Below are 26,001 nucleotides of genomic sequence, written 5' to 3' on the forward strand. Positions count from 1 at the left end.
TCTGCCACTGCTTCCATTTCTTCCCCTTCTATATGCCAGGAAGTGATGGGGCCAGATGCCATGATCTTAGTTTTTTTAATGTTGAGTTTCAAACCAGCTTTTGCACTCTCCACTTTCACCCTCAACAAGAGGCTCTTTAGATCCTCTTCGCTTTCTGCCATTAGGGTGGTATCATCTGCGTATCTGAGGTTGTTGATAATTCTCCCAGCAATCTTAATTCCGACCTGTGATTCATCCAGCCCGGCGTTTCTCATGATGTACTCTGCATATAAATTAAATAAGCAGGGCGACAATATGCAGCCTTGTCGTACTCCTTTCCCAATTTTGAACCAATTGGTTGTTCCATGTCCGGTTCTTACTGTTGCTTCTTGGCCCTCGTACAGGTTTCTCAGGAGACAGGTAAGGTGCTCTGGTACTCCCATCTCTTTAAGAATTTGCCACAGTTTGTTGTGATCCACACAATCAAAGGCTTTAGTGTAGTCAATGAAGCAGAAATAGATGTTTTTCTGGAATTCTCTTGCTTTCTCCAGCGAATGTTGGCGATTTGATCTCTAGTTCCTCTGCCTCTTCGAAACACAGCTTGTACTTCCCGTGGTTCTCGGTTTACATACTGCTGAAGCCTAGCTTGTAGGATTTTGAGCATCATCTTGCTGGCATGTGAAATGAGCGCAATTGTACGATAATTTGAACACTCTTTGGCGTTGCCCTTCTTTGGAATTGACTGACCTTTTCCAGTCTTGTGGCCATTGTCGAGTGTTCCAAATTTGTTGGCCTATTGAGTGCAGCACTTTAACAGCATCATCTTTTAGGATCTTAAATAGCTCAGCTGGAATACTGTCATCTCCGCTAGCTTTGTTGTTAGTAACGCTTCCTAAGGTCCACTTGACTTCACTCTCGAGGATGTCCGGCTCAAGTTCAGTAACCACACTATCATGGCTATCAGGGACATTAAGATCTTTCCTGTATAGTTCTTCTGTGCATTCTTTCCACCTCTTCTTAATCTCATCTGCTTCTGTTAGATCCCTGCCTTCTTTGTCTGTTATCATGCCTGTCTTTGCACAAAACGTTCCCTTGATATCTCCGATTTTCTTGAAGAGATCTCTAGTCTTTCCCATTCTGTTGTTTTCCTCAATTTCTTTGCATTGTTCATTTAAGAAGGCCTTCTTGTCCCTCCTTGCTATTCTCTGGAACTCTGCATTCAGTTGGATATATCTTCCCCTTTCTCCCTTGCTTTTTGCTTCCCTTCTTTCCTCAGCTACTTGTAAAGCCTCATCAGACAGCCACTTTGCTTTCTTGCATTTCTTTTTCTTTGGGAAGGATTTCGTTGCTGCCTCTTGAACAGTGTTACGGACCTCCGTCCATAGTTCCTCAGGCACTCTGTCTATCAGGTCTAATCCTTAAATCTATTCCTCACCTCCACTGTATATTCATAAGGGATATGATTGAGGTCATACCTGAATGGTTTAGAGGTTTTCCCTACGTTCTTCAATTTAAGCTGAAATTTTGCAATAAGAAGCTCATGATCTGAGCCACAGTCAGCTCCAGGCCTTGTTTTTACTGACTGTATGGAGCTTTTCCATCTTTGGCTGCAAAGGACATAATCAATCTGATTTCGATACTGACCATCTGGTGATGTCCATGTGTAGAGTCGCCTCTTGTGCTGTTGGAAAAGAGTGTTTGCTATGATGAGCATGTTCTCTTGGCAAAACTCTATTAGCCTTTGTCCTGCTTCATTTTGTACACCAAGGCCATGCTTGCCTGTTATCCCGGTGATTTCTTGACTTCCTACTTTAGCATTCCAATCCCCTATGATGAAGAGGACATCTTTTTTTGGTGTTGTAGATCTTCATAGAACCGATCAACCTCAGCTTCTTCAGCCTCAGTGGTTGGGGCATAGACTTGAATTACTGTGATGTTGAATGGTTTGCCTTGGATTCGTACTGAGATCATTCTATCGTTTTTGAGACAGTACTGTTTTTCCCACCCTTTTGTTGACTATGAGTGCTACTCCATTTCTTCTAAGGGATTCTTGCCCACAGTAGTAGATATAATGGTCACCTGAATTAAATTCGCCCATGCTTGTCCATTTTAGTTCGCTGATTCCCAAGATGTCGATGTTCAATCTTGCCATCTCATGTTTGACCACCTCCAGCTTACCTTGATTCGTTGACCTTTCATTCCAGGTTCCTAAACAATATTGTTCTTTACAGCATTGGACTTTGTTTTCACCACCAGACACATCCACAGCTGAGTGTCCTTTCGGCTTTGGCCCAGCCGCTTCACTCTTTCCGGCGCTACTTGGAAATCCCCTCTGCTCTTCCCCGGTAGTATATGGGACACCTTCCGACCTGAGGGTCTCATCTTCCGGCGTCATCTCTTTTAGCCTTGTGATACGTTCCATGGGGTTTTCTTGGCAAGAATCCTGGAGTGGGTTGCCATTTCCTTCTCCAGTGGACCACATTTTGTCAGAACTCTCCGCCATGACCTGTCTGTCTTGGATGGCCCTGCATGGCATAGCTTATGGCTTCACGCAATGAGTTACGCAAGCCCCTTCACCACAACAAGGCAGTGATCCATGAAGGTACTGTACCTTAAATATCTGCTTTTCACAGGTGACACCGTGCTTGAAAGCAACATGCTTCTGGGTTGGGTGGGGGGAGTGGAACTGAACATCATCAACTTGGCAGGAGCTGTTCAACCAATGAGAGAGGCTTTTTTCCTGCTCCTGTCCAGGCTCCCCCTGCCCCCAGTTATTATGTTATTATGTTGTTATCCCCAACAACATCTGAAGGCTCCCCATGAGAGCACCCACCAGTGCTATTTCACCCCATTCCACCCAAGAGTCAGGAGTTAGAGCTCCCACTCCCTTTCTCCTTTTTCCAGGGAGTAAATACAGCGATCTAGCCCCTTCACCCATTGTTAGTCTGCAGCCTCTGTTGCCTACTTCCCCCCATCCTCATTGACAATCTGTAGTGTTTTTTTGCCATTGAGGAAATCAGAGCAGCACTGTTTCAGGTACTAGCTATCTAGTGAGAGGAGGTGGCCAGGAGCGGGACTCTGCAGCCGCAGTATTTCGGTATTTCTCTGTACTGATAGAGTGATTCAGTGAAAACTACAGAATGCAGGGGAGGGAGGAGAGGAATCTCCAGCAGAGGTAGCGGCAGCAGCAGAGAAGTAGCACCCATTGAGAAGAACAGGCTCGCTTCCCTCCGCAGCCCCCCTTTCTGTGCTCAGTGATATGTGAGGAGACAACCAGTTACTTTCCCAACCTGGCGCCCTCGAAAAAAACCCGATGTGGAGCAAATTAAATTAAAAATCAAACTGGAGCAATCAGCTGTTCCCTTATTTCCGAGTAAGGATGCTGAGCTTGTGTTTACCCGTTGGCAGGAGTTCTGCTCTTTGCTCAAGTGTGCTTGAGGGTAATGAGATCCCCAAACCCTGACTGCCGCCATTGCACAAAGCAGGGATGCGGCGGGAAGAAAAAAACAAAAGAGGCTGCCCACATATGGTGAGGCAACAGCAGAACCCCCTCCCCGCAAAAAAAAACACGCACGTAAGAAGCCACATTCGGGGACATGGGGCACACTGCTCTGGAAGTGGGTGGAAGCTGGCTTAAAGTGGCACAAAATGCCTCTGGAAAGACTCTGGGTTTCAGGCCGGAAAGGAGGGCTTTGTTGCAGAGTGGCCTCGGTATTGTGTGTCCCTAAGGACTGTACACCATGCAGCACCAGAGAAAACCTCACATGTAGACAGGCCCCAAGACCACAAGCAGATAGGCAGCCTGGAGCAACCGGCCAACCAGAGTGGAACGTAACCCAACCAGAGTGGAGCATCTTTCATATTCCACTCTAGGCACTACACTCTGTGCTTAGGTTGCAAGTAGCCTGCATACATATGACCCAACCACGGAGTTGATTGCATAGAGCAGCAGAGGAACAACTTTCTGGGTGACTCTGGTGCAACTCACTGGATCACACGTACAGCTGGCTATTGGCGGTGGCACAATGGGGGCTGCGCAGAGGGGAGGGGGAACAGCAGAGTATGTGCTGTGTGCATTTGGGCGAGTGGACTTGAGTAACAGTAAGACTGAATGAGATGGTTGTGTCAGGTTTCCCGATCCCCCCAGCACACATGCTCAGGCAATCTGACACTGGACACCCAAATCAGTGAGATTTCTTTATTGCAGGAAATCCCACGGCAAAAGCTTAATGGTTGCACTCTTCAGAAATCATTATAGCTGATGGTCAGTAGCTATAGGCTCTCTGTAATTCCAGAACAGCCCAAAGCTAAACACTACCACCGTGACCGAGATCCTCATCAACGTGGTTTCCTCGTTGCCATCTCCATGGTTCTGAACACAAGGGAAGGGACTCGGGATTCCTGGCATATCTAACCCAGGCAATTCCAGCCCCGGACAAGGAATGGGAACGATTCCTGGAATGACCCCTTCAGGCAATCAAGGGATACATTCTCGAAAGGCCTAAACAAAACAAAAGCCTCACAATACTTTCCATGGCACGTCTTTAGCGACCCAAGGTTCCAATTAAGAGAGAGTCCATGTGCAGAGTGCCTCCAAAAGGTACTCTGCACATCCGAACAGAGAAGGCTTCGGGCAATGAAGACGAGATGTTCCTAGCAAAGGCTCTTCGCCTTTGCATCAGCTGAAAAGGGAAGGCGTGACTGTCAGACACCCCCTCCGGATCCCTTGACAGACGAGGGCCGTGAGCCTTTCAGCAAGGCCCCTGTCTAAACACGGCGGCAGCGCTCAACCCTCCAGCAGTGACGCTTCAACCTGGGCGACCCTTCTGCAAACCCCGGCCCACCTCTGTCAGGTTCTCACGGACAGCTTCCAGCCTCCCCGCCTCCCACGGCCAGACCAGCAGGCCCCCCCAGCTCTGCTCCGGGAACGCTGACAGAGAAGCTCGCACAGATTCTGACATGCCAGAGGCTGAATAGGCCCAGGCCCTTCCAGGCGACTTCTAATCAAATCCTGGCTGTAACCTGCAAGGCCCGCTGCAGGGCTGGAGCTGGGCCGTGACGGGTTGGAGGGATGGCAGATCCCTGAGTGCCTGTTTGCGTGCGTGTTTATGTGAATGGGTGAGGAAGAGGGACAGGGCGGCCTAGACCACATCATCAGCTGGGGTGGGAGTAGGGGAATATCCAACAATGCATATGGCTGGCAGCTCGTCCATGGAACTCCTAGCAATCATTCTAGCCCCATTAACCCCCTTCTGTCCAAACTTGGGCTCCTTCCTAGCAGTTGGATCGTAATCCTGTAACACTATTTTGTGGACGTTTGATATCAAGCATCAAGACAAAACTACACTGTGGACAATGTGTGATGTGTGTGTTTTTAAAGGTGAGATTCTGCTCCAAGGAAAGCTGAATTCTACAGTTAGTATAAATTATGCATATTGATTTAATTTGCATATTTTTCATATAATGGTCTACGTTTTCTTGACGTTGTTGCTGCTTCGCCCCTTTTTTCCGGTTAATTGTGGGAAGCTGCAAGGAGCCATCCAGGGCACTGAAGCTCCATCCCCAACTATTGAAACATTATACAGCCTTCCCTTGGGCTTCTTAAATCTCACCAGGCAGTGTCCACATTTGTTCACCATCATAAAGTCTAGAAAGCTGGAGTGTTTAAAAAAAGGAAGACAAAAAGGCTCAGATTCTCCAGAAACTGAATTCTGCAACCCCATCACATTCTGTGCCTTTTCTGCACTCCCCGGAATCATGGCATGTGCTACACCCACCAAACTACATTATGTACATATTTTGCCACCAGAGATGGATAAAATCTGAAAATAATTCATGGGTGTAAAGGTCCTGAGCATAGGCTCTGACTGAGCTGGGGCAGGGGCAAAGGCTGTTGGACCTTTCCGTCAGCTCTGTCTCTGTGTACTTTCTCTGTTTTCTAGGATCTTGTGGACTGGAATAAGCCATTGCTGTGGCAAGTGGGCCACTTGGGGGAGAAGTACGACGATTGGGTGCATCAGCCAGTGGATCGGCCCATCCGTTTGTTCTACTCCGATTTCATGGAGTCCCTCTCCAAAACAGCATGGTGAGGTGCTAGAGCAGGGTCCCCAACATTTTTGAGTCTCTGGGCACATTTGGAAGTTTGAGAGAGTGTCGTGGGTACCCACACAAAATGTCTGCCATGAAATGGGCTTGCCCATTCATAAAACAGCTGCAGTGGTGGGCATGGCCAGTCACAAAACTGTCATTTCCCAGAAGATGAACTAGTGAGATTAAAAGTAAAGTAATTAGCCTAGGAACCGAAGTACAGGGCAGTACAGGGCAGAGCTGTAAAACACAAAAACACTCTTGAACCTAAATAAAGATGGTGCTGGAGGGCAGAACTTCACTTTGCAGAATTCCAGTTAAAGACAAAAGCAATACAATATATCTCTAAGTGTGTGTGTGTGTGTGTGTGTGTGAAATCTGAAGAAGATAAAAATCAGGAAGAGCAGGGAGTCTGGTGGGCTCCAGGAGAGGTGCTCACAGGAATATTTGTGCCCATTGGAGCCTGGGGTCTCCACGTTGGAGACCCCAGGGCATGTCTGTGAGTAGGGGATCCATGTCAGTCCTGGCAGATGGAGGAGGTTGTATATGGGTCGGCAGTGAGGGCTTTGCCCCTTGGCTGTCACTCTGCAAAACTCTGCAGGCTATGCACAGAAGACACAGAATCATCGATGCCCAAATGAACGAAGGGGCTCTTAGCCAATTGTGTGATGTTATTCTCACAATTAGAAATTATATGGATTTCTTTTTTTTTAGCGAGTAAAAGCTGTGAGGGGCCCCAATCTGGATCAGGACTGCAATGTATTGGGAGGGGGGCTTTTCCCCACCATGGTCCTGATCCAGATTGAGGGGCAGGACACAGCTGGCATTTACTCTTTCTAAAATTCATACAATTAATTGCATGAATAACTTCAAATCTAGTTTGGCCCTCAGCACTCTGCAAATAGCTTCTGATGAATCATTTAAGCAAGCCGAACCATACAGCAGAGGTGGGCAACATGCTGCCCTCCAGATGTTTTGGCCTGCACCTTCCACCATCCCTCATCATTGGCTACGCTGCGTAGGGCTGATGGGAGTTGTAGGCGAAAACATCTGGAGGGCCACAGGTTGCCCACTCTTGCCATACAACCTCAAGGCAAGGTCAGGAGGTGAACAAAGCCATAATCCCTCGTGAGTTGACTTTAGGGGTGTTCCTGTGATCTCCACATATGACAGTGCCAGAAAATTGGCATAAGACTCTACTGAGCCATTCAAAAGGAAATGGGCATCCATGCAGCAAACGCTCTGATCTCCCTTGTTGTGGCTTGTGAAATTAGTGTGGACAAGGAGAACTATTTTTCTTTTTGTTTCCCATAATGCTCAAACTCAGGGTTACCCAGGGCAATTGATAGGTTTGGGATGGTTGAAACAAAGTGCACAACTTTTAGGATTCTCTGCCGGAAGCTGTGGTGATGGCCATTTGCTTTTTAAAACATGGATTTAACAAACTGATGGAGAAGAATAGGTCTGTCAATAGCTATCGAGCAGAGATGAAGTGGTAAGTTCTGCAGGGCAGGCTCTCATCATGAAAGTCCCTGTATCTACGCCCCAAAGGAGAGTCCAGAAATTCAGACAGCTGCGTTGATCCACAGCGACAAACCAGTTCTAGCGGTTTTCATCTCCACCAAAAGCATTACACTAATGTGAAGCTAATGGGTCTTCTTAATGGCTCATGGAAGACCAGCCACCCCAAAACACTTTGCATTACAGCAGGGATAGCTCCCAACAGGATTTTGTTGTTGCCTCCACGTAACTGTGAGGGGGTTAAGTGTGCCTTGAGGGGAAGCTATGGTGGCCGTCTCCTTCCCTGAGGGCCCAGGATCCCCCTGATCTTCCTCAAGGTCCCCCAACACAGGCAGGTTCCCCGCCGTGTTTGGCTTGGGTGGCAGGGTGAGTGGGGACTCCAGGTCATCTTCCGAAGAGGAGCCCGCCAGAGGGGGCATGACACCTGCTTAGATTTGCACATCACAGAAGTTCTTCCTCACTCACCAGGTGGCCATTACGTCATGGACCTAAACCTGTTTTCTCTTCCTTTCTTCCAGGTACATCGTATGTTTGGTCTGGATTCCAGTGGTGCTTTATCTGAGCTGGTATTGTTACACATCTCTTGCCCGGGGAGACACGAGGCTCTTTTCTACATTCACAACAGGTGACTAGGGTGAACCTGCCAGTATCTTTTAAAAAAAGTATCCCAGAGTACTAAGGCGCTGGGGGGGAAGGCAGGTTTCGACGTGGGCCCACTGCATTGGCACAATGCGTGTCTTTCTCGGTTGGTTGCGGGGAGAGGTCGGTCGAGAAGCACTCCTCCCCAGGAACTGTGCCCTGGATTCTATGGAGAAGAGGTGGAATGAAAGCTGAGCCCTGAGGTCAAACTCATATACATGCACCTGCTGATAATGTTGCCCCCACACCCCTGTTGAAACAGGAAAATCCGCTTCTGGTGACTGGGAGAGGAGAGGCAGCAGCGGAAAGAGGGAGTGCTTATTCTGTCCTCTGTCTGCCATCTTCCTCACTCCAACGTCCCCTCCACCCAAAGCAGCTTCACGTCTGCTGGTATTTTGTACCCCATATGGGGAGCAAGGAGAAGCTGGGGCTGGGGGAATGTGACAACAGGCCTTTGCTGCTTCTCATTTCCCACTTCTCCATTCCCAGTTCTCCAGGCGGCCCCAACTACGCTTCTGCATGTATTTGTGTGTGCGTTCTGTTCAGCTTTGTTGGAAAAGGGGCAGAAACGTGACCCGTATGTGCACGTCATGCCTGGCTTGTCGCGAGCTGCTCCGCTCTCTGCCACCGCCTTTTGGGAATGCCAGCTGGTCCCACTTGGGGCTGAGCCAACCGGCGTGCACAGATGGTTTAACTGGGGCTCGCTCAGCCTTGGAGCATGGGAATGCGTCCTGAGAAGTGTGCTTCTGAGCATGGGCAGTGTGCCTCTCCGGCAAGGCTAAATCTAACCCACACCTCCGCCTCCAAATATGTGCGTTTTAAGGGTGAGGACTTCCAGACAGGCCCTGGCAGTGGTCATTTGGCGTCAGCCAGGACTAGAGAAAGCTACTATTGTCTGAACAGGGCCCCCCGCCCCACCCTGGTAAACCCTGCACAGAGAAGGGCCTGTGCAGAGTCAGAGGCTGGATCCTGCTCAGTTGGCCTTTGGCTAGCAACAGCTGCAGCCTGAGACATGCTCTGTCCCTTGTTCTCTCTTGGAATGTTTTTCTTCACCCAAGGGTGCTGTTCGGTACCAGCCTAGGCTATTCTGTGGGGGTAGGGAAGGCTTCCATTCTCTTCTCCTCCTTGCACACCGGGCCAAGAGTGCTGGCAGGCTGGCACGGCAGCAAAAAGCACATCTTTCTGCCTAGATCCCTCAGGGACTAGAGGTTGCTGCCGCCAGGGTGACATTTCCATCCTGACATTGTTCTCAGATTGTCCAGTGTAAAGAGGAGACCTGTGTCTAAGCTCTCAGAACCTTCTGCAGAGGTCATGCCAGGGTGTACCTATTTTGTTTTGATTCTTTTTATTTTATACACTTCTATCCTGTTTCTGACCCAGGGGTGGGCAGTGGGGTGGACAACGTCTTACAAAGAAGCTTACAAAATACTTACAAGCAATCATAATAAAACATCAATATACTGAATAATGAATAGCACAACTAGAAAAACCCCAGCCAGCATACACAGTGAAACCAACCCTAGAAGACTTTCTGGAATAATAATGGTTTAAAGGCGCAGAGGTTTAAAGGGGTCTTGCTGGATTTCCCCAATGAGGGAGTTTCAGTCTGGGGTGGGGAATGTGTACCCCTCAAGCTGTTGGTGGACTGCAGTGCCCATCTGCCTTAGCCAGCATAGCCAGTGATGAGGAATGATGGGAGTTTAGTCCAAAAGCATCTGGTGGGCCACACTTTCCCCATCTCTGATCTTAGTGCTCCTGCAGAAAAGCCCCTCTCTCTAGTATTCCCCAAATAGGTCTAATTTCAAAGCAGGCTGGACAGCTGCGCTTGAGAAGATGATCTTAAGATCTGGCTCAGCCCTTTAGGTAACCATATCCCAGACAGTTTAGGACAGCCTTCCTCAAGCTGGTATCCTCCAGATGTGTTGGACTACAACTTCCATGATCTCCCAGCCAGTGTTATGGGAATTGTAGTCCGACATAGCTGGAGGGCACCAGGTTGGCAAAGACAGGTTTAGGACTTTGGAAGTCAATACCTGTTGGCAACTGGTGTAGGACAGGTCCTACCAGCTTCCAGCAGCTACATGTTGAACCTATTGAAGTTTCTGGACAGCTAAGGGCAGCCCAATGTAAAGAGGACTATAGTAGTCCAGTCTAGATGCAACTGAAGCCAGGTCCACTGGCTCCAGATAGGGTTGCAGTTGGCGAATTTGGGCAGGGGAGATGTTTTTCAGTAGGAAATTGACACTGGGCCCCAATCCAGGTCAGGAGCGCATTCTGAATTGGGGCCCCATTATTGCTCTTTCTTCAGAATAAAAATAGCTAGTGCCAGGCATCATTTGCATAATCAATGCCCGGCCACAGCTTATCGTGTCATTCAAACCTGGGCACCGTGGCTTATGAGAGGGTTAAACAACTCTCAAATAACCCAGTAAGCCAGCGTGGTGTAGTGGCTGGAGTGTTGGACTGGGAGCTGGGAGATCCGGGTTCTAGTCCCCACTTGGCCACAGAAGCTCACTGGGTGACTTTAGGCCAGTCACAGACTCTCAGCCCAACCTACCTCACAGGGTTGTTGTTGTGAGGATAAAATGGAGAGGAGGAGGAGAATGTAAGCCGCCTTGGGTTCCTTAAAGAGGAAAAAAGGCGGGACATAAATGTAATAAATAGTTGGAGTTGGAGGCACTGCACTACAGTGGTTCCGCTCCTACTTGGATGGCCGATTCCAGAAGGTGGTGCTGGGGGATTATTGCTCTGTGCCATGGCAATTGTGCCATGGGGTTTCACAGGGCTCTATTTTATCCCCCATGCTGTTTAACATCTACATGAAACCGCTGGGGGAGGTTATCCGGAGGTGTGGGCTGAGGTGCCATCAATATGCGGATGACACCCAGCTCTACCTCTCTTTCTCATCAAAACCAGGTGAGGCAGTGGCTGTTCTGAACCAGTGCTTGGGCACGGTAATGGACTGGATGAGGGCTAATAAACTGAAACTCAATCCAGACAAGACGGAGGTACTGTTAGTGGGTGGTTCGTCTGCCCGGCTAGGTGATATTCAACCTGTTCTGGAGGGGGCTGCACTCCCCCTAAAGGATCAGGTTCGTAGTTTGGGGGTGCTCTTGGACCCAGAACTGTCACTTGAGGCACAGGTGAACTCAGTGGCACGGAGCACTTTTTATCAGCTTAGGCTGGTATACCAACTACGCCCTTATCTGGACAGAGATAGCCTAGCTACAGTTATCCATGCTCTGATAACTTCTCGTCTGGATTACTGCAATGCGTTATACGTGGGGCTGCCTTTGAAAACGGTCCGGAAACTTCAGCTGGTCCAAAATAGGGCAGCAAGATTGTTAACAGGGACTGGCCTGCGAGCTCATATTACGCCAGTACTTTTCCAGCTGCACTGGCTGCCAGTCCATTTCCGGGCCCGATTCAAAGTGCTGGTGTTAACATTCAAAGCCCTTAACGGCTTGGGGCCAGGTTACCTGAAGGATCGCCTCCTCCCATATGTGCCTGCCCGGACCTTAAGATCATCATCAGCGGCCCTTCTCCGTGAGCCCCTGCCAAAGGAAGTGAGGTGGGTGGCTACTAGGAGGAGGGCTTTTTCTGTTGTGGCACCCCGGCTCTGGAATGAGCTCCCTAGTGAGGTTCGCCAGGCGCCTACATTGTACTCCTTTCGGCGCCAGGTGAAGACCTTTTTATTTTCCCAGGCATTTTAGCTTTCTAAATTTTTATCTTTGCTGTTTTAAATCTGTATTTTAAACTCCTGTACTGCTGCTAGGTTTTATTGTGGTTGTATTGTTATATTGTGGTTTTAATGTTCTATATATTTTAAATTGTTTTATTGTGTGTTGTTTGGTTTTAGTTTTTGTGAACCGCCCAGAGAGCTTCGGCTATTGGGTGGTATAGAAATGAAATAAATAAATAAATAATAAGCCACAGCTGGGCGGTGATTATGCAAATCACATCCGGCACACTCTGTGGCTCACAACAAGCCATGGTGGCTTGTTCATACCAGGAGGGTGCTTCTAATAATAGGCCCGACCCTGGAGACAGACACGTATCCCAGCTCAGACATGTTTGAGGTCAGGCATTGCCAGATAGATCTGCACAGTGATTTGGAAGGAGAGCGGAGGTGGAAGGCCTGTCAACAGCTTTGGGGCATGACATTTGAATGGAACCTGCTTGATTGGACGCAGTCTATCAGTGAACTCAAGATGCTGGGAACAAAAGGAGAGGACCGTTGCATTCATAGCCTGCTTCTGGGCTTCCCAGGAGAAGACTCAGGCTAGACATGGTTGGAACCGTGATGCTGAGCTTAGTGGACTCATGCTCTGTCCTTGCAAGGTTTTCCTTAGATTCTTATTTTGGTTTATTTATTTGTTCCATTGATATCCTGCCCTTTCCTCCAAGGAGCCCAGGGCAGTGTACGTGATCCTCCTCCTCCTCTCCATGTTATCCTCACAACAGCCCTGTGGGGTAGGTTAGGCTGAGCGTCCATGACTGGCTCAAAGTCACCCAATGACAAGTGGGGGCTCCCCAGTCCCAGTCACTACACCATGCTGGTTTATTGCAGCTCCTCCTCCTGTAATGACTGCAAAGGCCTGTTGACAGCTCCTTTCTCCCCTGTGTTTTGCAGCATATTCCATCCATGTCCACAAATACTGGTTCCCCTTGCTCTTCATCACAGGAATGTGCATTTGGACCTTACTGGAATATCTCATCCACCGCTTTGTGTTCCACTTGAAGCCACCCGCAGGCAGCTATTACCTAATCACCTTGCATTTCTTGATGCATGGCCAGCATCATAAGGTAAATGGGTTTCAGAAAGTGGGCAGCCTTCCAGTGGGTGGGGGTGCCTTTGCAAGACAGGAGCTGAGAAAGAAACCTTTCCAAGAAGTCACTCTTGCGGAATACAGGGAGGGATCCCGCACTCCAGACTAAACTAGGCTACCATGCACGAACAGATCTTGTTAATCTTGCACGGCGATCATTGTTGTTGTTTTTTCCTGAATTTGGAAAGCTGCTCCAGCAATGGGGAAGGTGGAGTGCAGGGTGATACCTCTGTGCATCTGTAAATCAGGCCCTGGATGCAGATTGCATGTGCTTCCAGCCTCAATATAAAAAAGGTCAGAACAAAAACTATAAATGGAGAATTTTATACAGATTACAAAACGATAGCTTTCCCCAATGTGGTGCCCTCCAGACGTGTTGAACTACAACTCCCATAGTTCTCAGCCAACATGGCCATTGGCCATGGTGGCTGGGGATGATGGGAGTTGCAGACCAAGACATCTGGAGAGCACCAGGTTGGGGAAGGCTGCAATAGAATATATAAACATTCATAATGGAACACACCAAAGTGATACACAGTGACCAAACATTGCGACAAAACGCCCGAAATTTACCACAAATATGACATGAATCTCCAGTACTCTCTCCTCTTCACAAATCTGGAGCTCTGCACCCTAAATATGCTTGATCCTTAAATGTGCCACCAAAGGAAACTGGAGGCAGCTATGTGCATCTGCATGGGGACTGCACACATTGGTTCATTACAGTAACTTCGGGCGCCATCCTGTGCACGTTCAGGCAGAAAAAAGTCCTACACCTCCCAGCATTCTCTAGCTGACCGTGCTAGCTGGGGCATGCTTTTTTCTGCCTGAATGTGCACAGGATGGCGCCCTTACTTTCTTTGTTCTTCACTATTCATAGGTTGTGATTATGAATTTTTAAGGTTGTTCTGTTTGTTTGTTTGTTTGTTTGTTTAATTTATTAATCGCCCATCTGGCTGGTCACCCAGGCACTCTGGGCGATGTACAACATTAAAAACAGTTCAAAACAATAAAATTCAACATTAAAAACATCCCATTTCTAAAATTATCCTAACCAACCCCAAATGCCTGCCTGAACAACCACGTTTTTAGTGTGTGGCAGAAGCTCATTAAAGAGGGGGCATGGTGGAGTTCCCTAGGGAGGGAGTTCCACAGAGTGGGAGCTACTCAATTTTTGTTCACTGTATATTACTCTGGCTTACTCTGCTATTAATATATTCTATTATTTTGTGCATAAAATTCTCCATTTTTCCAACCACGCCTGTAGTTTTTGTTCCAACCCTTTCCTCTTTTGAAGTCTGTCTTTTGAGTGGCCAGGATATCTTTCCTCTTTGTTTGACTCAGGCATGTGCTTCCAGCCCATTTTGGAAGGTCATGTGCAGATTGTGAACTGGGTGTGGTTCCAGGTTTGTGAGGATGAGGGAGGTTTGAGGATTCATGCCATATTAGGGGTATATTTGTGTTCACTGAACATGTGCTTACCGGTTCAGTTATAAAGCAGAGATAGAGGGACCAACTTCAACACTAGAAGTAGGGAGAGAAACCTGCTCTCCCTGATCATCTCTGCCTTACCTTCCCATGCGCCACTGTTTTAAAACGTCTTTCCCCAGCCTGGTCCTGATACCAGAAGTCTGCTGGCCTGGGGCAGGGGGGAGGTTTCTGTCCCATCTACGCATGCTGGTTTTCAGTGTTAAAACGACCCTTCCACACACCTCGCTTGATCTCCAAACCATCAATAATGCTTAATAAACACTCTTACCTAGAAACATTCAAGGCAGTGTCTGGACGGACTATGCCAGTCGGTAAAGCAGCATCAGTTTCCTCAAGCAAACAGCATGCATCTGGTATCACCACCACCACCATCCCAGCCACGCTCCTTCCAGGCAACTGCAAAAAGCAGACCTCTCTTTTCCTTGCTAGCCACACTACGACTCCCAGATGTTTCTGTAGCCCCCTCCTGAGCATGTATGTCAGTAGCCACCTGACGCTAATGCTCATTGAAGAAACTGACAGCCATCAAAAGTGATTGAACAAGCCCTTCAGCCAGCTCTAGAAACAAAAGCAGGACTAACTTCTTTGCTTGGTAATGTGCATTGATGAACAAAAGCTGACACAACATAATATCATCCCCATTATATCATCTTGTAGGAATCAAGTTGATGGGAATACAATTCCCATTACATACATCACCTTGTTCATCTTCCTTGAACTTGGAGAACTCTGCAGACTCACTCAGGGTCCATGATTGTGTGGGCCATCACTGGATTTGGTTAGGGATGGAGGAGAAATTTATTTGGTTCGTGTTTGAATACAAATTGACATAAGTTCTGCTAAGTTCCTGAACTAATACACGAATCGAAACCAGTTTTCCTTTCTGAATTTTGCAATGCAGTTATATGGTCAAACAATGCGTACGAAAATGCACACGTTGGGGAAAATTATGTATATTAGGGGAAAGATTTGAAAACTGATACAGAAATGGGATAGAATTAACTTGTACTTGAGAAAATGCAAATGTTATAGAAAGTGAAACATATTTGTCCATTTCCGGATTTGGTGCAACATATATGTCAAGGGCTCCTTGGAGGGCTCTCTCAGTCTAATCCAGTAGCCAAGTCCAGACGCAGACAAAGGGATTCTTTTCAAAGCTTTATTCTTCTTTTACAACTTAACAGCTCTACAGGTAGCAACTAGATCTGAGAAGCAGCATCCCTATGCCCTACGTTGGAACAGTTGGTCCCCGTTTGAAAGGCAATTACTGGCAGACCCCTGAATATATGGACTAGGGAGAATCCCTCCCCTTTTCCCTTGGATCCTCTGGGCGCAACCGTTCTTTGAGCGCCAACCGGGCGCTACGCCTCCTTTCCGCGCTCTCCATTTGGCGCCGCTCTCTGCGTCTGCGCCACGCATCCAGCCAGTCTGCTATCGGTGCTGGGTCACTCCCTGGACTGCTTTCTAATCTAGGAATGTGGGTGGGAGGAATCTCTGTCAGCTGCGGGCCCTGGGAAAAAGGGGCGCGCTCCTCTCCCAGGAGCCACTGCTCTTCCTCCGAATCAGAACTACTCTGGGATTCTATGGGCTCAGTGTCCACCCTGACATCATCCCTGCTCCCATGAGGCCCCCCCTCCTGCTCCTCCCCTGGGGCCCCGGGCTTGTGGGAGTACAGCTGGTGGAAGCGCTGCAGCAGCAACGGAGCATGCACATTTTCTGTGGGTTCCCAGGATCGCTCATCAGGCCCGTACCCCTTCCAGTCAACCAGATATTGCAAGCGGCCACGAGAAAGGCGGGAGTCCAGAATCTCCGCGATCTCAAACTCCTCTTCCCCCTCCACCGACTGAGCGATGAGGATTGCCAGAAACCAGGGGGGACAGCAAGGACCGGTGAAAAAAGAGCTTCGGCTATTGGGTGGTATAGAAATTAAATAAATAAATAAAAACAGGATGGATCTTCATGGAGGGGGGGAGAGCCAGGCGAAAAGCAACAGGGTTAATCTGGCCCGTAACCTGGAAAGGCCCCGTGCGGCGAGGCGCGAGCTTCCGTGCGGGCGAGTGAGAGGGGAGGTAGTGGGTGGACAACCAAACCCAGTCCCCCGGTTGCAGAGATGGTCCCGGCTGGCGCCACCGGTCTGCCGAGGCCTTGTAGGCTGTCTTGGCTTGCTCGAGGGAATCCCGTAAGAGGTGGTGTACCACTCGCAACTCCTCTAAAAAGTCCTGGGCCGCTGGCACCGAAGAGGGAGCTAGGGTGGACGGGAAGGCCTTGGGGTGGTAACCAAAATTGGCAAAAAATGGAGTTTGGCGGGTGGAAGCATGGCAGGCATTGTTATAAGCAAATTCTGCGAGAGGCAGCAAGGAAAACCAGTCATCTTGCTGGTAATTGACATAACAGCGCAGATATTGTTCCAGAGTAGCATTGGTGCGCTCGGTCTGACCGTCCGTCTGTGGATGGTGGGCGGAGGAAGGATGGAGCGTCACATGGAGCAACGCCAGTAGCTCCCTCCAGAAATGGGCAGTGAATTGGGCCCCCCTATCGGAAATGAGGCCCTCGGGCCATCCGTGGAGGCGGAAAACATGTGTCATGAACAGCTCTGCCGTCTCCCTGGCTGTGGGCAACCCAGAGCAGGGGATGAAATGGGCCATCTTAGAAAACAAATCCACCACCACTAGAATAGTGGTCTTACCATGTGAGCGAGGCAAGTCAGTGATGAAGTCAAGGGAGAGCAGCTTCCAAGGTCCTGAGGGGGTAGGCAGGGGGTGAAGCAAGCCTGTGGGCTTGCCTGAGGGGGCCTTCGCTCGTTGGCAGGTTGGGCAGGAGGCGACATAGGACTTGACATCCTGACACACACGAGGCCACCAAAAATCCCTAGTCACTCCATGCAGGGTCTTGGCGACGCCAAAATGCCCCGCTGTGGGGGAGTCGTGGCACTGATGGAGGACCCTCTCGCGGAGGGGTCTAGAAGGCACATAGACCCAGCCGGAATGGTAAAGCAGGCCACCTCGCAAAGAAAAGGGGGTAGAGTGGGGGGGGCAGAGGCTAGCCCCAATTCCTGCACCTTTGTGCAAACAAAATCTTCCTGAGCCTGTGCAGAGTAAAGGAGCTCTTCCCAAGAGTGAGGCACTGCAGCTGCCGCCAGGCCTTGGGGGGGAAGCCGGTCGGTCTCCTTGTCAAACACATGCCGAAAAGCTGCATACTTCTCTGGGAGGATGACGGTAGCTGAAGGACTGCCAGGAGCAGAGAAGGAGGCGGGGGGGAAGGGTGAAAGCCTGGGCAGGGACTGGTGCCTCCTCCATGAGGCAACGCTCCCGGCAGTAGGGAGATGCAAACTCCATTTGCCGAAACCCCCAAGAAATCTGAGGGTTGTGCTTAGAGAGCCAGGAAAAACCCAGCACAATTGGGTATAAGAGAACCTTGGCTAAGTGAAATTGAATCTGCTCAACGTGTGACTGGGCACGTAGAGTGATTGGAACTGTAATACGGGTCACCTCGCCCGAAGAGAGAGGACGCCCATCAATGGTCTGCACTGCGAAGGGGGCAGGAAGGGGCAGGGTAGGAATCCCGTGTAAGAGGGCGAAGGTCTCATCCATGAAACTGGTCGTAGCCCCCGAGTCCACTAAAGCTAGTGCCTCCACCCCACCCCGCTGTGGGGAGAGGAGGTGAACATGCAACCGCAGATGGGAGGGTGGGGGGGTTGGGGAAGGCACCCAGCCGGTGGGGAGCTGACCCCCACACTGGAGGCCCCCGACAAGCTTGGGGGGCAGTCTAGTCAAGCCGGGGGACGAGGAGGAGGAGGAGGCAGCAAAGCCGTGGATTTAACTGGGCAGGTCTTGGCGAAATGTCCCAGACTTCCACATCGAAAACATCGGCGCTCAACTCGCCGGTGCTGAAGCTCCTCTGGCGGCAGTGAGGCTCGGGTAGCCCCCAGCTGCATCGGGGTCTCCTCCACCCCCAGCACCGGAGCGGGGGGTGGGGAAGGGGGCAGGAAACGTGGGGGAATGGGAGGAGGAAATCCTGGTTCCCGGCGCCCCGCCGGGTCTGGCGGGCCCCTCCAGTCGACTATCTATCTGAAGGCAGGTCTGGATGAGCTCCTCCAAAGTAGGCGGGCAGGGCGTGCGTGCCAACTCATCTAAGATCTCGTCGTTCAAACCATCCAAAAACTGAGCCACTAGCGCGGCATCTTCCATTGTAAATCCTGCATCAGCAAGCGAAAGGTTGTCGCGTAGCTGGAAACTGAGTCCTTTCCCTGCCGGAGGCAGCGAATCTCCCGAGAAGCCATCTGCGTGCGCAGGGGGTCACCGAAAAAACGTGCCATGGCTGTCATGAAACCTTGATAGTCCCCGAGCAGGGGGTCATTAGCGAGAAGAAGTCCTGAAGCCCATTTAGCGGCCATGCCCGACAGTAGATTAATAACAAAACCCACACGAACCTGTTCCGTCTGGAAATCCTCAGGTCTAAGACGCATGTACAGCTCTGACTGGGCCCTGAAAATCTGAAAAAGTCCTCTCCCACCAGAAAACTTCTCTGGCAACGCCACCGGGCACTTGCGGCGTGGGGGAATCGGAGGTGGGGGGGTTGAAACGTTGCCTGTAGATTCTGCACGGCAGCCGTCAGTTGAGCCATCTGATCACGGAGCATCTGGTTTTCTTGCGCCAGAGCTTGCACCGTTGGGTTCCCAGCACCCTCCATAAGGCAGTAGGAGAAAAGAGGAGAGAAAAAAAAAGAGGAACGGGGACCAAGCTGTCAAGGGCTCCTTGGAGGGCTCTCTCAGTCTTATCCAGTAGCCAAGTCCAGACGCAGACAAAGGGATTCTTTTCAAAGCTTTATTCTTCTTTTACAACTTAACAGCTCTACAGGTAGCAACTAGATCTGAGCAGCAGCATCCCTATGCCCTAAGTTGGAACAGTTGGTCCCCGTTTGAAAAGCAATTACTGGCAGACCCCTGAATATAAGGACTAGGGAGAATCCCTCCCCTTTTCCCTTGGATGCTCTGGGCGCAACCGTTCTTTGAGCGCCAACCGGGCGCTACGCCTCCTTTCCGCGCTCTCCATTTGGCGCCGCTCTCTGCGTCTGCGCCGCACATCCAACCAGTCTGCTAGTGGTGCTGGGTCACTCCCTGGACTGCTTTCTAATCTAGGAATGTGGGTGGGAGGAATCTCTGTCAGCTGCGGGCCCTGGGAAAAAGGGGCGCGCTCCTCTCCCAGGAGCGACTGCTCTTCCTCCGAATCAGAACTACTCTGGGATTCTATGGGCTCAGTGTCCACCCTGACAATATACTATTCTTCCTGGAAGCCTTTGCTTTTAAGAAATACTTAAAATTCTTGGCTTGTTCAAGATCACTGATGCAACTAGAGCAATAACCCAATTGCCTGTATAGAATGGAGTTTGAGATTTAAAACTTCGCTTTTTGCCAAAAATTGACCCATGTGCTTTGGCAAATCTGGCATAATGCCCTTAGTTTGCTTTTCTTTTTTAATCATGGAGCATTATATTATTTGGATGAGAGTTTATGTATTGTACGGTCCTTCCTAACAGCAGCTTTCCAGTCCTATCCAGACCTATGATCCGGGCTGTGTAAATTCCCCATGCAGAGGAGAATAAAAGAAATAAAATTTTTCGCCCAGATAATCTAAATTTGGCAAAAACAAAAGCTTATTTTTCCAAGTTGTATAAAGTTAGCAGTGTAAGAAAATTTGCATGATTTCAACTATTTTGGCTAGGAAGTTGCCTTTTGTAATTTTTTGCTGGATTTTCAGCTAGGGAAGCTGGATTTCATGACTAATAACCCCCTAAATTATGATATAAATATAGCTAGGGATGTCTGAGGAATCCACAATGGAATCAAATGAGTTTGGATTTCTACGAATCCAACCCACAGATTCCGCCGCAGACCAACTTTTCTAGAGTTGCATGGATTCCACGAACTTGTGGACCACTTTTTTACTTTCTGGAATTTTATGCAAAGTTAGTTGTAGAAAAAAACACTGGCCAAAAATGCACATTTCCCCCATAGACTAAAGCATGAAAATGCACATTTTGGGGGGATTTGCGCAATTGGGGGGAAGAATGTGCGCATTTTTGCAAGTACAAATTTATGCAGATGCGAATTCTGGAAACTGGAAACAATTCGATTCCATCAATGAGTGGACGATGGAACAAAAGCCACCTGACAATCTGCAGAATGCAGACAGAACAGATTTTACAAAAATACCTGCACATAGCCCTGCGTTTGACTCTTTGGATGTTGGCATCCTGGTCTGGTGCATCTTACAAAGTATATCAGCACCCCTTGTTTTCTCCCTCCCTCTCTCTCTCTCTGGAGAAGGGCTGAAGTAGCTCAGTGGTGAAGCACATATTTTGCATGCAAAAGGTCCTAGGTTGAATTCCTGAGCATCTCCGGGTAGGTCTGGAAATGACTCCTGAAATGCTGGAGGGCTTCTAGCAGCTACTCAGCGTAGACAATCTTATGCTCTCTCTGGGAGAAAAGTGGCAGCCAAGAAGGCCATGGCAGGAATGGTATTCTAGGAATGCGCACACATTAGCATTAGAAAATGCATAATGCAAGTTACCGCAGTGTAATCTCACAAGAAATAAGAGTACTTCCTCATATGAAAGCAGAAACAGCTAAATCTGCTGTTGAAAGCGCATTGCTTCTGATGTTTCCATTGTTGCTGGGGGTAGGGGTGTCAAGCTACACATGATGTGGATCTGCTATGGTGGTGGGCTTTCCCCCTCATTTTTAAAAAAAACCAAAATCAGGCTCTGCAGAGTGTGTTGTGCAGGGAAGGATATATGAAAAAAAGTTTCTTAACCCTCCCCAGGCTGTGGCTTTCGCACCCATTGGGGTGGGGAGATAGAGGGACCTCGTATTTCTCTCTCTCATGCACACAGTTGGGAAAGGTGCTCGGAACAGGAGGAGGGATTTTGATCTGAAAAATAGTCTATGGGGAAGAGAGAAGCACGCCGGTCTTTCTGCGCTTCTGCTTCAATCAAATTCACAGACCTCCAGAGTTACATCTCAGTAAAAACAAAACAAAAAAACACAGCGGCTGTGCACTCATTATAGGTCACTCATGGTTTTTTGCAGGCCCTTTACATGACGCTGTCAGCCCTTCCCATCTGTTCTGGCCATTATAGCCGCTTAATTCTCTATGGGGAAAACACAATAAGAGACTTCAAAGCGCAATAGCTTTCCAGTGAAGCTCTGGAGTCACACTATATTGCAGCTCCATCTAGTGGCTGTATAATGAAACATATAGAACTTGCCCAGAAAGAAAAAAACTGGATGAAACCACATGAAAAGGAGCTGATCTTAATCCCACAAGGAATCTAGAAGCAGAAGCCCTGGTAAGGGTGTGGGATTTTAGCCTGCTGTAGAAATGCTCTTCATCTCTAATGAGAGATCGGAGATAAGGGATTTCCCCTCCTCCATTCCACACTGCAAATGAGGCTTTTAAAAGAGTAATTACACTGCGGGGAGCATGGGGAGGCACTGCTGGAGAGGGAACACCTGACCCTCCCCAACCTTGTGACCCCCCTTCGGAAAATCACCCATCTCCTGCTGCAATCAGGCTTTTAAAAAAAACTTCCATTGCCACGAATGGAGGCTTTTTAAAAGCCTGACTGCAGCGAGGAGGGGTTGGCGTGAGTGGGTGGGTGTGTACTTGAACAAGAGTCTGAGTGAATGGGGTCTGAGCAATCATGCTGGGGCTGCACGCCAGCATTGGGGTGGCCCCATTCACTGCTGGCATGTGCTCCCTGACTTGTTAGCCCAGAGCCAATTCAACCCTTGTGCTCAAAATTGAGCCATGGCTTGTTTTGATAGGAATGAGCCACAGCAGGCTTGTGGACCCCCCCACTTCCCATGACTCCAGGACTGTTGCGAGGAGTTCAGAAGTTTTTGTTAAGCATTTAGATTAACTGCAGCTTGTCACATCATCTGAACCTGAGAAACTCTGGTTGCTCTTAACTAAGTTTGTTTGAAACAAGGCCACCTCAAAACCTGGGTTATGAGGCCAGCTTGTTTCAAGAAACCATGGTTAAGATTAACCACAATTTACACTTTGGATGTTTTGCTAAACTGTAGTTAATGAAAAATGGAAGCAAGCTTCTGATCTCCTCGTGACTGTCCTGGAGAGAAGAAGGAGGGGGAATACACAAGACTGAGGTTCATTGTGGCTCTTTCCTGTCACAATAAGCTGGTTTATCGAGAGCTCCACACGCAGACTAATTGCAGGGCTTCCGCATCATGAGTAGTTAGGCCCCATAACATGGCCAGTTTCTCAGCATCACCAGTCTTGATTAAACTGCTAGTCACTAATTCTGCCCCCTTGTTATTCCCTTTCAGTCCCCATTTGATGACTCCCGCCTCGTTTTTCCACCTGTACCAGCATCGCTGGTCATTGGTTCTCTCTATGTTCTTGTCCAAGTTTTGTTCCCTGAAGCATTTGGGACCACCATCTTCACGGGGGGGCTCTTTGGCTACGTTGTCTATGACATGATGCACTACTACTTGCATTACGGGTCACCAGAGAAAGGCACCTACCTGTACAGACTGAAGGCCTATCACGTGAAGCACCACTTTGAACACCAGAAAGCAGGTAATGGGTGGCTCTTCCCCCCGGATAGCAGCTGGAGGATGCCGGGTTTGGGGTGCTGCACTGCTTCATATTTCTACTTGATTCTTCCCAAAGCACCATGATACCCTGAGTCAGCACTGTCGTGTTGGTATCACATCCAGGCACCAAACATCTTGTCCTTTGGAGCAGACCAGAGGATGTTGGACCTCTTTCAGCCTGAGGGCTGAATTGCATTTCAGAGAGGCTCTGAGGGACCTCATTCCAGTAGCAGGTGGGGCCAAAGGCAAAAAGTCCCCCAAATACTAGTGTATTTTAATTTAAAGCTCATACTGCCAGTAGCTAAACCATAGGAGCGGCATTGGGTGTGGTGGGGGAGATGCACAAATGCTGGGAAACTACCAAGCGATCAGCAGTCAGGAGAAAGAGATGGAGCCAGGGGAAGGGGTGTGGCTATTTGGGGAACCCTCGAAGGCCATTTTGGGACCCCAGGTGGGGCCTGAGTTTCTACACCCCTGTAGTAGATGCTCCGTGCTGGGTGCTTCTACTGAGCGGTAACTTCAGCAATGGACATTGCTGCTTCAGTGCTTCAATCCACCTGATGCTTCACAGCTGACAAAAAATCAGTGATGTGTAAGGCTAGCTTTGGTCAGTGGAACCTGACCCCATTGGTTTCCTGTGGCGAGTCTGGGAATTGCCACAGGGGAACAGTGCCAGGGACGCTCCTTGGCTACTTATCTTTCAAAGACAAAACTGGAGAACCTCCAAAATCACACAGTAAAAAAGAGAGACAAAGTCCCAGAATTTAGAAAATAATATAGTTTTATTCCCTGGAGGAGCTCAACAAGAAGGAAGAGAAATATATGGGAGAGGGCCGAAACACATTGGGCTGGCTACACCAAGGAATAAAACTTCATTATTTTTTATGTCCCAGGACTTAGTCTCTCTTTTTCACCATACTCGCTTTTCAGACCAGGGCCTAGTCAGTGTTCTCAGCTGTGTTGCTGATCATTGAACTTTCCCACTCTGTCCGTGGAAGGCTTACTGTGTTGTGTGGTTAGCCACCGTGGTTAACAAGCCACCCTTGTAGAGGAAGCTCTGAGAGTCATGACTGCACTCTTAGGAATACGTCAGCAGCAAGTAACAGGGGGAAGAGGGCTATCTTGGTTTGAGTTAATGTTAAGAAAAGCAGGGCATTACTTTTTAAAAACAGAATGGACTGTTTGCTCCCGTCCTTCTTATCACCCAGAATGTCTAAATGCCAAATCTGGCTGACAGAAGGTTTAAGAGCCCTGGCTTACTCTACATCTTTCTTTCTCTCCCCCCACCCCATTTCAATTTCAGGCTTTGGTATTACCAGCATGTTCTGGGACTATCCGTTTCAGACACTCATCCCAGAGGAACCCGTTGCGAAAGAAAACTAGCTGCATCAGCCATTTGCCTGCCCAGTCCTTTTGGCTTCTGCGGCTCCCTTTGAAGCCCTCTGCCACCATCAGTGGGACTGCGCAGAATTGAGAGAGCGGGAGCGTGGAAGGAAGCCTGTGCCTGTTCTTTTGTTGTGCTGCTTTTTCAAGCTTAGGCTTTCTGGGCAGGTTGTCTTCTGGGAGGCAACGTGTCTCAAGAGGCCAGTGAAGTGGAGAGAGCAGGGTGGTGCCATTGGTGTCATGGCCAGGACAAAAGTGCAAGGGACACTGCCCAGTTCAGCTGAGGGCTATGTTTCAAAGGACCCCAACATCCAAGCATAACTCTTGTTTTCGTACACGTCAGCATTTCATTTCTGAGCCCCCATGACAGCTGTCTTGGAGGAATTGTCTCCCCTGATGTAAAGTGGCATGCCAGCCACTCCTGCTCTTAGTATCCCAGGCATCTAGTGCAATGTTTAGGTGTTGGGTGAAGGGTTGATGCTAGAACAAAGGACAACTCTGTGGGTGCCCTCCTGTGTAAATGCTGGGTAACAGCCCACACCCAGCTTGCCATGGCGCCCACTTAGTTCTCTTCTCCAGGGGAATAACTAGGGGAAAAGGGGTTGATTCTGATCTGTTTGAAGCAGAGCTCTGTGAATTCTGGATTTGCTTTGCAAGTGGAGGATTGGGTAGAAATCGTCAGAGCTGGAAGGGATCCAAGGGGTCCTCACATCTAGCTACCTGTCCAAAGATAGCAGATCCTGCACCCAAGGGTCAAAATCAGTGCCTGTCCCTTCACTTGTGCTAGTTCTTCTCAACCCAGAATTTAGGGGTGGGGGTGGAGGCACAGAACGGCACCCAGCCCTTTCCCAGACTGTTGGGAGTTCAGGGACTGACTTCGGTGAGTTACAGATTGCAGCTGGCAAAGGCAGAGGTGAAGTTTAAAAAAGCAAACACTGGGGGAGAAAGGTATCCCAAGATCTGAATGGGGCAAAAGGCATGTGGGCCCCCTTGCAATAAATAGCAATTATTATTATTATTATTATTATTATTATTAAATTTATTAATCTCCCATCTGGCTGGTCACCCACAACTTATATGACACAACTTACATATTGCAGAAACAACCTTCTACACAGGGCTTCTCCTCATGGGGCTTTTATCCTGCAATTGAGATTGATTACTTACGGAGGTTTGCGGGTCCTTAACATGATGTTCTCAACCTCCAGGGCATCTCCTGCACTAAATGACCTTTATCCCATTTTGAAAAAGATCAGAGATAGTGAGCTATCAAATTACAGCACGCTGAGTTCCCTCAAGAAAAGAGGAGATCCTGCAATAAGAGTCGCTAGACCACAACGCCATCTAGTGGCTGTATAATGAAACATATAGAACAATGCAGATAAGTGGGGAAAGGGGGTGGGGAAGGGAAGCATGTGTAAAGGGACCCTGTTGTGATGCTGCATTTAAAACAGA

At 48.9% G+C, this 26,001-nt stretch overlaps 1 protein-coding gene across 1 annotated transcript in view; it reads left to right on the plus strand.

The window, feature by feature from the left end:
- FA2H (fatty acid 2-hydroxylase) overlaps positions 1-24,546 on the plus strand; it is a 113,595-nt gene extending 89,049 nt beyond the window's left edge. Inside the window, exons 3-7 of the mRNA XM_084812896.1 lie at positions 5,922-6,064; positions 8,106-8,212; positions 12,860-13,032; positions 22,894-23,146; positions 24,467-24,546. Coding sequence (XP_084669022.1) covers positions 5,922-6,064; positions 8,106-8,212; positions 12,860-13,032; positions 22,894-23,146; positions 24,467-24,546 — 756 coding nt within the window. The remainder of the gene's footprint in view (positions 1-5,921; positions 6,065-8,105; positions 8,213-12,859; positions 13,033-22,893; positions 23,147-24,466) is intronic.
- Positions 24,547-26,001: the final 1,455 nt, after the last annotated feature.

This window comes from Heloderma suspectum, chromosome 8 (assembly GCF_057233095.1).
Source record: "Heloderma suspectum isolate Gila_16-S chromosome 8, 16-S_ref, whole genome shotgun sequence".
NCBI classification, from domain to species: Eukaryota; Metazoa; Chordata; class Lepidosauria; order Squamata; family Helodermatidae; genus Heloderma; species Heloderma suspectum.